The 15,866-nt window shown below is 40.7% G+C and overlaps 1 protein-coding gene across 3 annotated transcripts; it reads left to right on the forward strand.

Moving 5' to 3' along the window:
* Positions 1 to 3,252: 3,252 nt before the first annotated feature.
* Positions 3,253 to 10,136, forward strand: LOC125568380. Of its 3 annotated transcripts, none has more exons than XM_048730549.1 (5): positions 3,253 to 3,359; positions 4,990 to 5,522; positions 7,470 to 7,760; positions 8,004 to 9,218; positions 9,503 to 10,136. In XM_048730549.1, the coding sequence occupies exons 4-5, from the start codon at positions 8,699 to 8,701 to the stop codon at positions 10,120 to 10,122; spliced, it is 1,140 nt and encodes a 379-aa protein (XP_048586506.1). In that variant the 5' UTR covers positions 3,253 to 3,359; positions 4,990 to 5,522; positions 7,470 to 7,760; positions 8,004 to 8,698; the 3' UTR covers positions 10,123 to 10,136. The 3 variants fall into 3 exon arrangements, with proteins under 3 accessions (XP_048586506.1, XP_048586502.1, XP_048586505.1); XM_048730545.1 differs by having other exon boundaries at positions 7,470 to 7,626; XM_048730548.1 differs by having other exon boundaries at positions 4,990 to 5,103; positions 5,333 to 5,522; positions 7,470 to 9,218.
* Positions 10,137 to 15,866: the final 5,730 nt, after the last annotated feature.

Below are 15,866 nucleotides of genomic sequence, written 5' to 3' on the forward strand. Positions count from 1 at the left end.
AAAGCAAGTAAAGCATTTAAAAAAAATGAAAATATTTCAACACTTATAATGAATGAACCACGCGAAAGTTATGGGCAAAATCCTTGCGCTCATTTTTATAAAGAATGAGTAACAGATTATGTTTTGTTGTTACGGCGACTTTGTGGAAAAATAACCCATTCAATTTGTCGATTTTGTTTTTGCAATAGAGCACTGTTTACACATGTTTTTGATAAAGTCTACTTAGTGTTTAAGACTAAATATAAAAAGGAATATATTTCGAACACTAGGAAAATGTAGCCGTGCCTGCCCGATGGGTTTCGAGGTTCGTTTTGCGGGCATATGTGTGTCGCTGTGCCCTTCAGTGAATCTTTACATATCCTGAACTCGCGAAACCTTTCCACCAATGCCATGAGAATGCTTAGCTTGCAATGAATTAGTTTTTGTTTACTTAACTGCCATGGCGTAGGACTAGAGTCCGGAATTAATAAATAATATATAGATTTAGGCATTGCCTAAAAGCGGAGCTTCAAACGACCAAGTCTTTGCTTATTTTCGCTTAATAATTTAACAAATATTATGATATTTCTGTTTTTGACGACATCAACGATTTCACAGATAAAAGCAACAAATTGTTATACCCCCCTTCCCCCCACCCTTGACATCTACATGACACATAACAAGTTTAGTTGTCATACGATGTTTCGGATTCAAGGAAGTTTTACTTTCAGTGACGTCATCGATGACGTCACGTGACCATCTCATAGCACCCCAACATACATGACATCTACCGAGTTTGGTTGTCATACGACCTTTTTTTATAAATATTTTCTATTTTGATGACGTCAGCATACTTTTGCTTCTAGTGACATCATCGATGACGTCACAAATCATCATATTTTTCTCCTTGACACAAACATGACACCTGCCAAGTTTGGTTGTGAAACAATGTTTCTTTCAAGAGATATGAACGTTTTTGCTTTTAATCACGTTTTTGCTTTTAATCACGTTTTTGCTTTTAATCACGTTTTTGCTTTTAATCACGTTTTAAGTGAGGTCATCGATGATGTCACAATCACGTGACTATATTGTTGAGCCCACCTTGACACATACATGACACATAATAAGTTTAGTTGTCATATGATGTTTCGTTTAGGAGATATGAATATAGATATGATATCGGGATAGTTTTTCATCGAAGACGTCATGCATCACGTGACCTTATCTTGGCACCGCGCTTGACAGATACATGGCACCAGGGGCTCATAAGTAGAGGCAATCAACTTCCTCACCTAATGCTTATCTGTAGCAAGCCAAAGTTGCGCAAATTGGCAGGAAAGGATTTGACAGTCAGCACAGAAAATGGCCAGCTTGAATGTGTCAATGAAGTTAAACTGCTTGGCATAAGATTAGACAACTCCTTAACCTGGGACAACCACCTCAAGTACATTCACAATAAGATCTCCAAGCGACTAGGCTTGTTAAAAAGGACAAAGAAATTCCTGTCACTTAAAGCAAGAACCCTGTTCTACCATTCGCTCATACAGCCAATATTAGACTATGATGCTATCGTCTGGGGCTCGACCAAAAAGCAACACATCGATGATATGGTCAAGTTCCAGAAACGATGTGCGCGGGTTATCCTCGATAAGAAATGGGATGCATCTTCAAAACCACTTTTTGAAGAACTAAATATTGTCCCCTTCGACAAAGGAATAATATACCTACAACTTGTTTTGCTCTTTAAGGCAATGAACAATATGAACCCCTGCTATATCAGAGATATGTTCGTTAAGTGTAGTGATGTACATAACAAGAACACTAAAAATGCAGCAAACCATAACTTAGTACTTCCAAAGGCTCGGACTACATTAGCAAAAAAACATCTATCTATCTATCTATCTATCTATCTATCTATCTATCTATCTATCTATCTATCTATCTATCTATCTATCTATCTATCTATCTATCTATCTATCTTTCTATCTATCTATCTATCTATCTATCTATCTATCTATCTATCTATCTATCTATCTATCTATCTATCTATCTATCTATCTATCTATCTATCTATCTATAGATAGATTCTTGTACTATATAGGTGTCACGGCGTTTCCTAGGATCAGGCTATTTTTAGACGCGCGGATTAGCCAATCAGATGCGACCTTAGTGCTTACGTTTTGGCTGAGCTCAACTGCACGCGCAGTCACAGACAAAAAGCTGTTTTCTCTTCGGTACTTTGACTTTTGTTGCTCTCTTCTTCAATGATGAATCCAGTTTTACCTACGAATTTAAATTCTGGCATGCAATTCTTTTGTTGAACAAACAAAACCGACGGATGATGGACAAATAAATATTCTTCCTAACTGAAATTTTCGCGTACAGCCTCACGTCACTAGCGCGCGCGACCAACGTCAACGTAGCTGATTGGCCCGTTCGTGCGCGCGCGTCTAAAAATAGCCTTATCCTAGGAAACGCAGTGACACTTATATAATGCAGATGATTGCCCCTACTTATGAGCCCCTGAAGGCACCTACACCAAGCTTGGTTGTTATACAATGTTTCTTTCACGAGATATGAATGTTTTTTTATTTTTATTTTGATGACGTCAGCATGTTTTCCTTCTAGTGACGTCATCGATGAGAAATCGTCACATATAAAGAAAACGTTGTCGTTTTGGGGGTCTGGTACCTAGAAATCTTAGTTTCTTTTTAGAGAACTTCTCCATTGACTAAAGATGGTCATAGTCACTGTTTTTCTTTTCTGATTACAAGTCTTAAAATTTACAAAGCACCTGTGGTACGACAGCCTTGAAAATGACAACAAATCATGCAGTTCTTACAAATAAGGAATATATAAGTTTCCTTATGTGGAATTGACCGCATTTGGCAAAAACGACAATTTATGGCTAAATTTTCTTGATATGCCAATCACGTGACCACAGCCCTGCACCTCCATTGACACATACATGACACCTGCCAAGTTTGGTTGTCGGACGGACGGACATCGCGTCACGAAAACTCGAGTCGATGGGTTACCAATTTTTGTTACCATATTTGTTTTAAATACCAATTTTTCCTAGGTATGGGGCTCCGCTCACGCGGCGCTTGGGAGCTCCGCTAATAAAAAAAAGTAATAAATAAGAGATAAAGTTGATTACCTAGGCAAGGTGGCCGCTGAGCTTGGATTATCCCTAGTAAATGTTTATCGGTAAATCTTTGCCTTTAAAAAAAACTGTCGGCGGGATAAACGTTTCATAACCCACTCGTGACTAGGCTTTTCCATATTTAAATTTTACTCATGTTATCGACTGTTTATTCCTAAGTGTCGACACTATGGCCAAGACCGAGACAGCAGACCCGTTCCGACAACGTAATCTGGTAAGAGAATTTCTTGGAATTTCTAAATTCTAACGGATTTGATATCTGAAGGATCGCTAACGAAATCCCCCATAAAAGCCAAAGCCAAGCCAAATCCTCTAAAAAAGCAACAACAAACAAGTAGCCTTGACTAAAAGACACTGAGAAAAACAGCTGGCAAAGCCAAATGGCCGGAAAAATATCGAGCAGGGAAAAATCTGTTACCTTCCAGTCAGATACCAAATGACCGGTGCCGGAATTAGACAGCGCTATTACGTCGTATGTGACTTGCCCGCAACGCGCCTACAGCTCGGGCTAAACATGTCGTAGACAGGTCGCATACGACTAAATCGTGCTGTCTTAATTAGCCTTTATAGTTCTAGACTTCGGATCTCAAAGTTATAACCAGTAAAACCTCTCTATGACAGCGCCTATACACCTATTTCAAACAACGTAGCACTCGGAGAGTTCATATGTGCAGTGCTTCACGGGTATCAAATACATAAGCAAATAAGCGCAAATAAAGGAAATCGAGGCTTTGAAGGCTGTAAAATTGTTGTACACGTTCCTATACACATTCATATGGCTTTCAGATACCAGGATTCAGCCATTTATACGCTACCCATGCGGGCTATGATACATCGATTTCCGAGTGGCACGTTATTTGAAATAGGTGTATAATCGAACACTCGATCAACCATCCCTTTCTCACCACTTCTTGTTTTTCGACCAGGTTTATTTCTAGTTGATTAAATCTAATAAACAGAATAAGACTCAGGGCGGATCTAGGTTATTCTCCGAGGAGGCTACAAAACGTGGCCAAACGCAAAAAACAGTGACATAATGTTTCAGAGTGGCTCAATTTATTAAAGTTGTCTGCTTCTAAGCAAAGAATAATTTTGCTGAACCAAAGGTTTTGCCCACTAGAAAAGGAAACAAGAGCATTTATTATTTTATTTAGAAAGGGCAGGCGTAGAATTGAGCTTTGTTGTCTGAAATGAATGTTTTTTCTTCCTTGTATACACTATAAACATCTTTCCCGACTGTGTCATTGTAGCAGAAATAATTCAAGTGTCAAGTTAAATAATGATTATATAGTAAGTATATAAAAAAGGGAAAACTTTCAATTCCGACAACAAAGCTCAATTCAGAAATCGCTTGCATTTTCTAATAGTCAATAGATAGTCAACCAGGACGAGGACAAGTAGTCTAATTGTTTTAGTATAAATCCACTCACATACTACCTTCGAAAAAAAATACGATTTTAACAATTCTCAGTAATAAATAACCGCTTTTGGCACGAAAACGCCGGCTTTTTCGCTACTCGCTATCTATGGCTCTCTGTTTAGTGGCCAGCGAGCATGAGACCTCTCGGACGGCTCGCTGGCCATACTAAATAGAAAGACGTTCTATGGAACCAGGGTATACTGGAGTACTGGAGCCAATTAAATTGCGAGATTTGTGATGGTATGTGAGTGAATTTATACTAAACAAATATAGGATACTTTGAACTCACTAGGCTGGCGATCTATTGGATTATTTGAATAAATTGGAAACTGTCGGGCATTTAGTCCATTGAAGACCTGTCCCGTGGTACAGCGGTTTACTGTACTGCACACGAGTAGATAACTCACGTTATTATGTCTTCTAGCGGGCAGGTTTCATTGGACTGGTCTTACTCGGAGGGACCTCGCTGATTATCTTTGTTTTTTTTTTATCTCTACGAGAACGAACCAAATTTCAATGCTATCTTACATACTTGACGGTAAGCATTCAAAAGCCGCGCAAGGGAAATTTGGGAAGCTTTCTTTCATTCCTGACGCCCTATATTCTTTAAACTTCCCCTAATCACCCCCTTCCCCTTCTTCAAGTGCTTATTTACCCCTATAAAATCAAGCTATGCAAACAATACAATATATTCTGTTACCCTTTGCTTTTTTTAATTCATTTTACGACTATAACACTGAGAACTTGAATTTATGTTTGTGTTTCAGACATTAGCACTTCTTATTCTTCTGGTAGGTCTCGTTTTATTCGTTATGAGAATTGGGCGATGGATAACAATTTTTTTAATCTCCTGAGCGGTCAAATCAAAATGATGATTCCATTTGTTTTCAGCTGGGGGTTTTCAACGGATCTTCTCTGTTAAAGATTCTGACGAGAGCTCTTTATCTTTATACTCTGGTGAGTGATAATACACCATTCTTTATGGTCTCCCAAGGAAAAGTGTAGAATCCCGCTAGTAAGGCCTAACAGGATTGGCTAGATTATCACATTGTTCTATTGTATTCTTGTTCTTCGTCTGTGTTGCATTAATCCACAGGAGGGTAGCCAGGAGGGTGGCCAAGGGGGCCCGGGCCCCCCTTTTAGCAGCCAAAAATACAGTAAATGTATGAGACATTATCTAAAATACAGGAGAAAATGCCTTGAAAGAGCCTTTTGGGCCCTCTCCTTGTTAAAAATCCTGGCTACGCCGCTGATACAATGTGGTGAAACTTTCGATAGCTTCTTGAGATATGGTGGGGCTTATACGCGAACAAAATCTGTTTTTGCTAATATCTCCCAAAGAGAAATAGCTATGATAACCAAACTTAGCAACTACAACATTGATGTCGGTCTGAGATTATTTCATATAATGTTGCCATGGCAAACCATATTAAGGAGGCTAAAGGCCCAATTTGCAATTTTTACGTTCAAGCCAAAATGGGAAATACACAACGACAATAGAGAAATCCATTTAAAAATGGTATATTAATTGTATATGAATAAAAAAATGGTATATTAATCGTCATGAAATTCCCCACATCATGCTATCTTTTAATCGTGTCCAGCGTCACGTGACCGTGAGAACCGTTGAAACCGTTTGTATTTCAGCTAATGTTGTGGGTGGACAGCCTTAAAAGAGGCAGTATGATATGAAGACTACTATAAGGATTGAAAATATGCATTTACATTCGAAATCCACTATGCTTCTGTATTCCTCATTTTCCATTGAAATTAGTGGTTTCATTAGCACCTTGTGTCCCCAAGATATTGATGAAAATCTCCCAAAGAGAAATAGCTATGATAACCAAACTTAGCAACTACAACATTGATGTCGGTCTGAGATTATTTCATATAATGTTGCCATGGCAAACCATATTAAGGAGGCTAAAGGCCCAATTTGCAATTTTTACGTTCAAGCCAAAATGGGAAATACACAACGACAATAGAGAAATCCATTTAAAAATGATATATTAATTGTATATTAATAAAAAAATGGTATATTAATCGTCATGAAATTCCCCACATCATGCTATCTTTTAATCGTGTCCAGCGTCACGTGACCGTGAGAACCGTTGAAACCGTTTGTATTTCAGCTAATGTTGTGGGTGGACAGCCTTAAAAGAGGCAGTATGATATGAAGACTACTATAAGGATTGAAAATATGCATTTACATTCGAAATCCACTATGCTTCTGTATTCCTCATTTTCCATTGAAATTAGTGGTTTCATTAGCACCTTGTGTCCCCGAGATATTGATGAAAATGTGTTTTTCAATGTATAAGCCTGTAAGTCAGGCCTTAATATACCTGAAGGAGAAATTGTACCTTTTTTCATTCAAGTAACTAGCGAGCTCTACCCAAAATGCAATCACTTTTGCGGTGGTTTCCTCCCAATAAAAGGTCTCTGAAAAGGTTCCTTCAAGATTGGAAAAGTTTGTGGATAGGACTTGTTTTTATTGTAAGGCCAGATATGTGAATTAAGAACGTCTCAAGCCGACATGTAAAATAATTGCCACCTCTGGCGCACAAATAAATCAGACAACAACCAGGGCATGGTTCCTAGAAAGCAGGTTTGGCTGTTAGCGTTAACCCAGGGATTAGCATGGTTATGGTTAACCCTGGATTAGCATTAACATGCTTTCTAGCAAACAAGGCTAGACCACTAAATGTACCACTGCTCGAGCAGTCTTACATTGTCAGATAGGAATTTTTATTCACTTTCCATACTTCAAAGTTGAGCGGTGTCGTAGCATAATAACCGGGATGCTTCACCAACTTTTTCCTGATGCAGGTCTTCCTAGTGTGGGATCCTTTTCTAAGTCTTATCATCATTGGATAAAAGTTCTATGAATTTTTCTCCTTTCAGATAGGGTTCTCCTGTCCGCTTCCTTTTTAGCGAATAATCCGAATGGGACCTATCACGATAAGTCACCTTGTTACTACACTCGACTTCGGAAAGCTCCCAAGAAACCTGAAGAATCTGCCTCTAATGACCAGAAGACAGCGAAATGCCGTAAACACGAGTGAGTCACGGCAATTTTTTGAAATGGGGCAGACCATAACATGAATACATTTTCGGGTGGTTGTAGGAGGTTGTGTGGGGCAAACAATTCTGGAAATTCTGGGAAGAGTGGCAAGTTTAGAATAAATAAGGAAAGTAAGTATGGAAAGTATAAATTAGGAAAAGTAAGGACAACTTGACCGTCTTGGGGATCTTTGCGGTGCTAAGGGCCTGTGAGGACAGGCAAAGCGACAAAAAGTTTAAACAAGATGCCCAAATTTTCTGAGAATTCCATACTTCAAAAAAGAACAAAGGTGACCTTGGGGAGGAAGGGACAATGTCCTCGAAGCAAAGGATGGGTAAGAAGTATATTTTTACCCCATATTATTTTGCCTTCAGACCAAGTGCAAAATCATGTGAGGAAGCCAACAAATATTTCAATAATCCTAACTACGACCCAACACCTAGAAGATGCAGCACGAAGAATAACGAAGATATCTGCCAGGTCATAAGCTACAGCAGAAGCGAGTCGCCAGACTTCAAATGTGACGTCACAGTATGCGGGGGGTCCCTTGTTTCCATCACAAAGGTCGATGCGAAGACGGGTCTGGTGGCTTCGGCAATATATGAACCCCTTCGATGTCAATAAAGTCAAGGAAATGGCAAAAAAGGTTCTGGATGAGGGGTTCTCCTTCGTGTTTCTCCGTTGCAATGGGTTTCAACAAGTGCTGATGTTCCCACCTAAGCGAATACAGCCAAAAGTCCCTTTGAAAAAGAGAATTAATATTAATATAGTCGTGGTTGACTCTGTCGCAAGGACGCACTTTTTCCGGGCGATGAAGAGATCTGTGTCTGCCATGCGGGAGATTATTTATGACGACACCATTCCGGCAACTGTACTGGACTTTGAGTTTTTCCACGGAATCAGCATGCACACCTTTGATAACATCCGACCGCTGTTTTCAAGCAACAGCAGCAGCGAGTCGCCAGACTTCAAATGTGACGTCACAGTATGCGGGGGGTCCCTTGTTTCCATCACAAATACATCATAAGGCGCAAGCGCGGCCCCTCTGATCTCGTACCAGCACTTCAACATGGGGCATACTCCCACAGGGACGCGCGTCACTAACGATGACGAGCCGTTAGCGCAGTTTCTTAACGCAATCGCGAACGACCCGAACACGCTCACGAAAGTGCTTTCGGATCACGGGCTCACGCGCACATCATACGCAAGCACAGACGAAGGCCAAAACGAGCTATACAGTCCATTCCTTTTTATGGTACTGCCTAATCACGTAGCTTTTTTACTTGGGAAACAGAGAGTTGAGGCTTTATTAAAGAACCAACAACGGATCTTCACAACATTAGACTTGCATAAAGCGCTGATGTCTCTTCACAGTACGGATAAGCCATCAAGTAATTATAAACAAGCGGGGATATTTGCTAAAATCTCTGCGGACAGGACGTGCTCTGATCTATCGTTGTCGCCGTTGGCGCGCTGTCGCTGCAAAGGCTGGGACGAGACGGCTGAGGAGAACTCGCCACGGGTCAAATGGCTGGCGGAGTTTGCAGTAGGCACGCTCAATGACCTCATACAAGAGCAGTACGTGAAAGGTCAGTATAACAAGTCCAAAATAAGATATCTCGTATGCATCATGTATGACGGATTGTATGCATCATGTATGACGGCGTGGCCCACGGAAAACTCGTGGCACCATCCTTTTATTTGATAGCTTCCGTCTATCCCTTAATGACGGATTGTTGAGTAAACTTTGGCACACGGAAAACGCCGTGGCCCCTTCTACCGATAGTTTCCGTCTATCCCCAATGACGGTTTGTTGACTAACCCGTAGCCCAAGACAAACTCATGACAGAGACTCGTTCACTTTTTTCACCAGGTCTATCCGACGCTCAGTCAATCCCGGGAAACTGCGTGAGCCTGCTTGGCAAATCCTTTTCCTCCATCAGACAAAGAAGTGATGGCAAAAGCAAAGTGACCACATTCGACCTTCACGTGACTGCGCATGCCTCGGTACCGCTGACCGAAGACGTAGTATTCAAGGTCGCAGTTTCACATGGTGACGGAGTATACCCGGCGCTGAAATCTTACTCCAGACATTCACTGTACAAGAAATTCAAGAATTGCTCCGACAAACAGGTCGACCTTAAGCTTTGTGTCTGTTCCAACAAACCAAGAACCTGCAATACATCACAATATATGAACGAAGTTATTTCCCCCAATGTCTTTGGATCGAAATCAGAAGTGAAGGATATCAGTGGAGGCTGTGTTTTCTTGATAACGCGTTGTCACGGTGGTTTTACCTTGGTGTACGAGGTCGCAAACTTGTGTCCTGTTAAGAAGCAAATAGTTTTTGAAGGCTCGGACTATTATGTAGATATTTCCATGAAACTGCCAAGAACCATAGACGCTGAACCAAACACCGCGTATTTTGTGATATCCGGAGTGCGTAGAATTATGGCATTAAGCTATTTAGAATTTAAGACTCGTGTTGTTTGATAAAGATGATTGCGTAGTGACAAAGACCTCTTATTGCTGGCAAGCATAGGACGCAATTAAAACCCAATGCACAAAAATTAGGTCATTTTAGAACTAGAAGTTTTGATACCATTCGTATATTTATCATATTCCAAGAAAGGAATTTCCATAGACATGGAAGATTCATTTGAAAACATGTCATAGTAAAAATGAAAAATGAGATGACAAAAATTGAAAAATGTAAGTTTTTAAAATAACGTATTTATGGTTTATAAAAAAGGAAAACAAAGGGAAACGTATAGGATGTTTATGGGACCAGAGTCTACCTCGCAGACTTTCTGGTGTATCGCACGGGTGTACACGCACACGCACAAGCACAAGCACACTAAAAAAAACCAAATTCAATTTGAGCTGTATTCCTTGCTCAGACATGAGTTGTATGGTGGCTTGTCAAAATCAAGCACCGCCCCCCCCCCCCCCACCATGTCTTGTATTCCTCACCCTCCTTCACAGTATCCGTTTCCTGCTTTTAGATCAGAACGAGCACTTTCTAGTACGCTAAGAACCCCTACCTCACAACTATCATTATCAGAAAAAAAAAATGACGCAAAAAGTTGTCTTTTGTATCTTTAAGACCAGCGGTCTGAGTTCGTCGAGATTTCTCGGAAAAATGAAGTTTGGGTGCCCTAGCTCAAAATTAAACTGGTAATAGGTATAAGTGACCATGGTATCCTGTGAAAGTTTGAAGCAATTTGGATAAATATTTTTGGCGATAGAAGCCGAAAAGTAATTTTTCGTCTCCCGCACCCGGATTTGAGACAATTTCGTGGTTGTTAGAAAAAGACTAAAAACCGGTTCGCAACGCGTGATAAAACAACTGCAACTTATATAAACCTAAAGAATAGATAATAAGGAACTCCGAGGCTGAACGCGATTTTATTTTATTTTATGTTTTTAGATGACTTTGAAAAGCCTTGAAATAATTGTGTAATATCGCCAATGAGATGTGGATTTGGCAAAAATGTTTGCATTCATCGAAAAGAGCATCATTTCTACTTTTGATATGTGAAATAAAATTTAGGGGCAAATAAAATCCGACTTTTTTACAAGCCGAAATATGACCCCCACTTGACCCTAATTATAAACAAATGACGACTACTGTATCGCGTTTTCCGCATTCAAACAACGCCTTCAAATCTCCAGAAAAACAAGAAAGAGCGCTCAAATCAAAAGAAATATACTGTCGGCAATACTCAAATTTAATGGTAATAATTTCATAGCATTTATTGCATTAAATTGCAATTTTTAGGCTCGCGTGATACTATTTTGTTTGCTGCCATGCATACGTAATTAAAGCGTGACAAGCAAAGCGACAAGCATAAAATACCTCACCATGACTGCAATAAGACTTTTCTGATAATTACTTATTAAAAAGAAAAACGTCCAAAAGAAGAAAATGAGAGTTTTGCATGTTTTTATTTAATTAGCAAGCGATACTGGCAGAATTTTGTACAGTTTTAAATTGTAATTAAACAAAAAGCTTGATCAAATTGTCAAAATTCGCTTATTTTCAAAGCCTTTGTTCAACTACAAATTTGATCAAATAAAAATAAAAATTATGCAAGAACGCTGAGACATTTGCGATATTGAGGCCTCTCACGGTAAGCTGTTTTCGTTTTTGGTAAAAGAGAGTATTGAAGTGTAAAAACTTACTCTGGTCTTCACAACAGAACACAGGATTACCGACTCAGAAATCTATTTCATCTAACCATGAAAAAATATAATCGGGACCCAAGAAATCGTGGATTTATTTTGCGCAACTACATCTTTGAATAACATCCACGAGCGTGGAGGCGATCCCAGTCGCAGTTCCGGGATCGTTTAAGCCCCTACCCCAGCCAGTGGGGTCGAGGAAGGGCTAACCGAGGTCTATTGCCTATAGTGTCAATATTATGGCATTGCCAACTTACTCATTATTTTCAAATTCCTCGTTCTACTTCATGTGTTTCTCTTCTCAGGCAAGTTTCATTAAAAAAGTACTCACATATACATAGATATATGCAAAGTTTAGGGTAAGTCCTGATGCGGTCCAGCACATCGCATGAAGTCAAAATATAACTAATTTCAAATAAAATTCTTATAGGTGTAAGTGCGTTACAACTTTATAATGAAGTATTGGACACATAAACATAATAAATCATACATATATAAGTAAAAGAGAAGCTATTTGTACATAGCTATCATAGCTTTTATTTATTTATGTAGTAAATCTTTCCATTTTTATTCACATGCGTACAATAACAGCTCTCTTAGGCCGGTCTCTTAACCCGGATTCCAAGGGACTTTCACCTCGGACATCCCTTAGTCTTATCGTCTTCTTCCCCTTGCTTGCGCATTAGCCCACTTCTGTGCTCGAGGTTTGACCTTTAAGCTTAGATGGGATCACAGTGACTACCAGCCAGCTTCGTGCTCGCACCTAAGCTGGTCAACCCTTGAACCCAGTCCCCCAGGTGCACCTCGGTACCGCTTACGCTTTCATAATTTCTCCTTTTGTAGCACAATCCACCCAAGCGAGCACGTTATTCCGACTTGACCTTTACTCCTTCCAATGTTAAGACCGTTACTGGTAGATCTGTGTCTTGGGTACAAGCCAATGGTTCACCTATTGGGGCTCAGGGGTTGAGCAGCAACAATACCCACCTTTCCCCCGGTTTTGTGAACGCGGTTATGCGTGGAGAAGCTCTGGCAGATGTTTTTATGCTAGTGTTCAGAAATCCTGAAGAGTTTGTGTCAGGAAATCTTCATCAGCACTTAAGCGCTTGGCAGTTTATTGCGGACTCATTGCCCGGTGGCCTTTCAAGTCGAGTTCTCTCTTGGATATCAAATAAAGTGAACGTCAGAGAATTTTTCCAGCATATTTCGGTGCAGTTTGGTCGTGAATTTTTTTACTCCAACCTCCCTCCTCGTCGAGTATTCCAAAATAACAGATCGTGCTTGGGTTTTGAAGAGTTCATAAACAAATCTATCAGCGCCGGAGTGCAGTCTGGAGCCTCCCGTTGGGGTAGAGTGAATCACGTAACCCCTCCTTATCTCTCTTTGCCCCTGACAGTGGAACCTACAAAGCCATGAATCTATGGATTCAAGACTGTCCCTTCAAACTTGATAACTTGTCCTTACTTCAGTTTTACGTTAGTAAGAACTCGTTTCAAACAGTCTGTGACGATAAGTCAGGATACCATCACATCTTTTTGTCGCCAGAGAGCAGACAATTTTTGGGGTTTGAATGGGGGCAACTACTACGTCTATAATGCCTTACCCTTTGGGTGGAAAGCATCAGCCTATATTTATCACTCAACTGGATTGCTAGCCTCGCACTATTTTCGATCTATTGGTAGATACCATGTGCTCTCTACATTGATGACCGCCACACGGGGGAGCTTGTTCTTCAATCCATCCATTCGGCCAACGCAGCTCTTGGTTCTGACCTTGAACGTGGCCGCGCTCGAGCAAACGCAGCTGCCTTCTTAGTGTTCTTCACTCTTCTATCACTTGGATATTTCCTTGGCTTGGCAAAGTCCTCCCTGATTCCGAAGCAGCGTGTGCGATATTTGGGGTTTTATATCGACTCACGTAATCAAAGCTTTTAGTTATTAGAGGAAAAGCACAAGTTTATCGAGCTTACAGAGTCGCTCTTGGCGGGGAGCAACACTACTATCAAGACCCTGCAGCGTTTTGCAGGAAAGGCTGTATCATTCTCGCGGGCAGTGCCGGGAGCGCGTTTTTTAACGAACGAGGCCAACGTCGCAATAGCAAAAGGAACAAGATCGTCACGGCCTATCCCGGTGAAAGGGCTTTTACGGGAGGAAATCGAGCAATGGTTATTTTTAAAGCATTGGAACGAAGTCGTCCCCTGGGTCTCCTCGTTTGCATGGGGTGCAGTCCTCAAGCCGGGTACCCGGCCTCTCAGTATCCGCGACTACTGGCCTCAAGACAAATTGAACAGTCACATCAACGTTAAGCCCTAGCCCTGGTTAACGCGTTAGAAGCCTTCTCAGATCTCGCAAAGGGTTGCCGCGTCGACGTTTTCACAGAACGGTCAGGTGCTGATGGGCGCCTGGAATAAGCAGGGTAGCAAGTCACACGCGTTGAACCAAGCTTTTAAAAGGCTGTTTATGGTCATCAGCCAATATGGTATGCAAATCTGGCTTATTTTTGTCCCGCCTTCTCCGAACGCCGCTGACGCACCTTTCCGTGAGCTTGCCCGGGTTGACGCCAAACTGTCACAAGAAGCCTGGGTTCAAGTACAGACATGCTTTGGTCCACATTCAGCTGACCTAATGGCTATCCCGTCCAACCGGCAATCTGAACCGGCAGGACGCATGCTTCTGTTCTTCTCCCTCTATCGTGTACCAGGGTCATTGGGAGTTAATATTTTCCCAAATGCCTTCAGGAACCCTTATGTATTTCCTCCGTTCTACCTCATTCCGCACTTTGTCAAGTTTCTTCAAGAGCAGAACACTTAGTTCACGAGATGTGTTCCTGACATACAGCCCCGTTCTGTCTGGAGGCCTTACGTTACTGTAAAAGCTGAGGGTTTGTGCTGCAAAGTTCGTATGTTCATAGAAGAAAGGCAGCTTGAAAATAGTATTTGATGAGATTCAAATGGGCTGAAGTTTTTGAGGAAACATTTGTCTGAAGTACAAGCACGATGTAAAATCCCGCCCGTGGCAGCAGCGGCAGCTAAAATAGGACTAAGAGGAGAGGCTCTACACTACCATTCTATATTCATCCACGGCTATATCTATGTAAGGAGATCCTGAGAGGAAAAGGCCTTGGATTGATGTCTGTTTTCAGCTATAAAAATCATTCCCCTGTGTTAACGAGTTCGTTGCTAGCAGAAAGATCACGGTTTACAACAAAAAGCGAACACAACCACTAGGCGACAAACATACAGCGACAAAAAAAACACTGCCAAGGTGAGTTTTTGATGATGATTTGAATTTTGAATATGACATTTTTTTCATTTATTGTTGTGCTTTTATAATGCTCGTTTGTTCGCCTTTTTCCCAAAACCAATCGCTCAAACAAAAAAACCGTACCAGCTTTAGTATATCATTAGTATATCATATCAATGTCATCTATCCTTGTTTTGATTGGCTAAAATACCATCTACTTGAATTCCGATTGGAAAATTTTGGCGCTTGAATGGCTTTTATTCAACTGACAATCGCCATGAAAATGTTAAATTCGTAAATACTTACTTACAAGTTCTATAAATTCAGGCGTATATTCCTCACGGTAAGTAAAAATTTAACGACAGAAATACGTAGTAGTCTAGCTACTGTATCAATGACACTTAGCTTGTTCGATTTATACATATGTTTTTAGAGTACAGATTGTAACACAACCAGTGACTGACATGTATTGCGTGACTTTCGCGCCATAGTTATTCATTATGTTAATTTATGCATGTAGCTGTATACTTGTGTACAAACTTGTACGATTCGCACGAGTATCATAATAAACCCTCCAGTTCACGAAACTCGACATGGTGTCAGAAGCGGGATCTTCTAGAAGTCACAGACTGGAAGGAGAAAGAAAAACGTGAGTTTATTCCAATCGTCCTTTGGTACAAGCCAGCGAAATGAGCGATTTGATCGGATTTGAAACTCCCAAAATAGACTGGACCAAGAGCCTCGACATTGAAATGAAGTTCAAACGTTTTCGCCAGAAATGTGAATTATTATTTGACGGGCCGCTAAAAC

This window comes from Nematostella vectensis, chromosome 1, assembly GCF_932526225.1.
Source record: "Nematostella vectensis chromosome 1, jaNemVect1.1, whole genome shotgun sequence".
NCBI classification, from domain to species: domain Eukaryota; kingdom Metazoa; phylum Cnidaria; class Anthozoa; order Actiniaria; family Edwardsiidae; genus Nematostella; species Nematostella vectensis.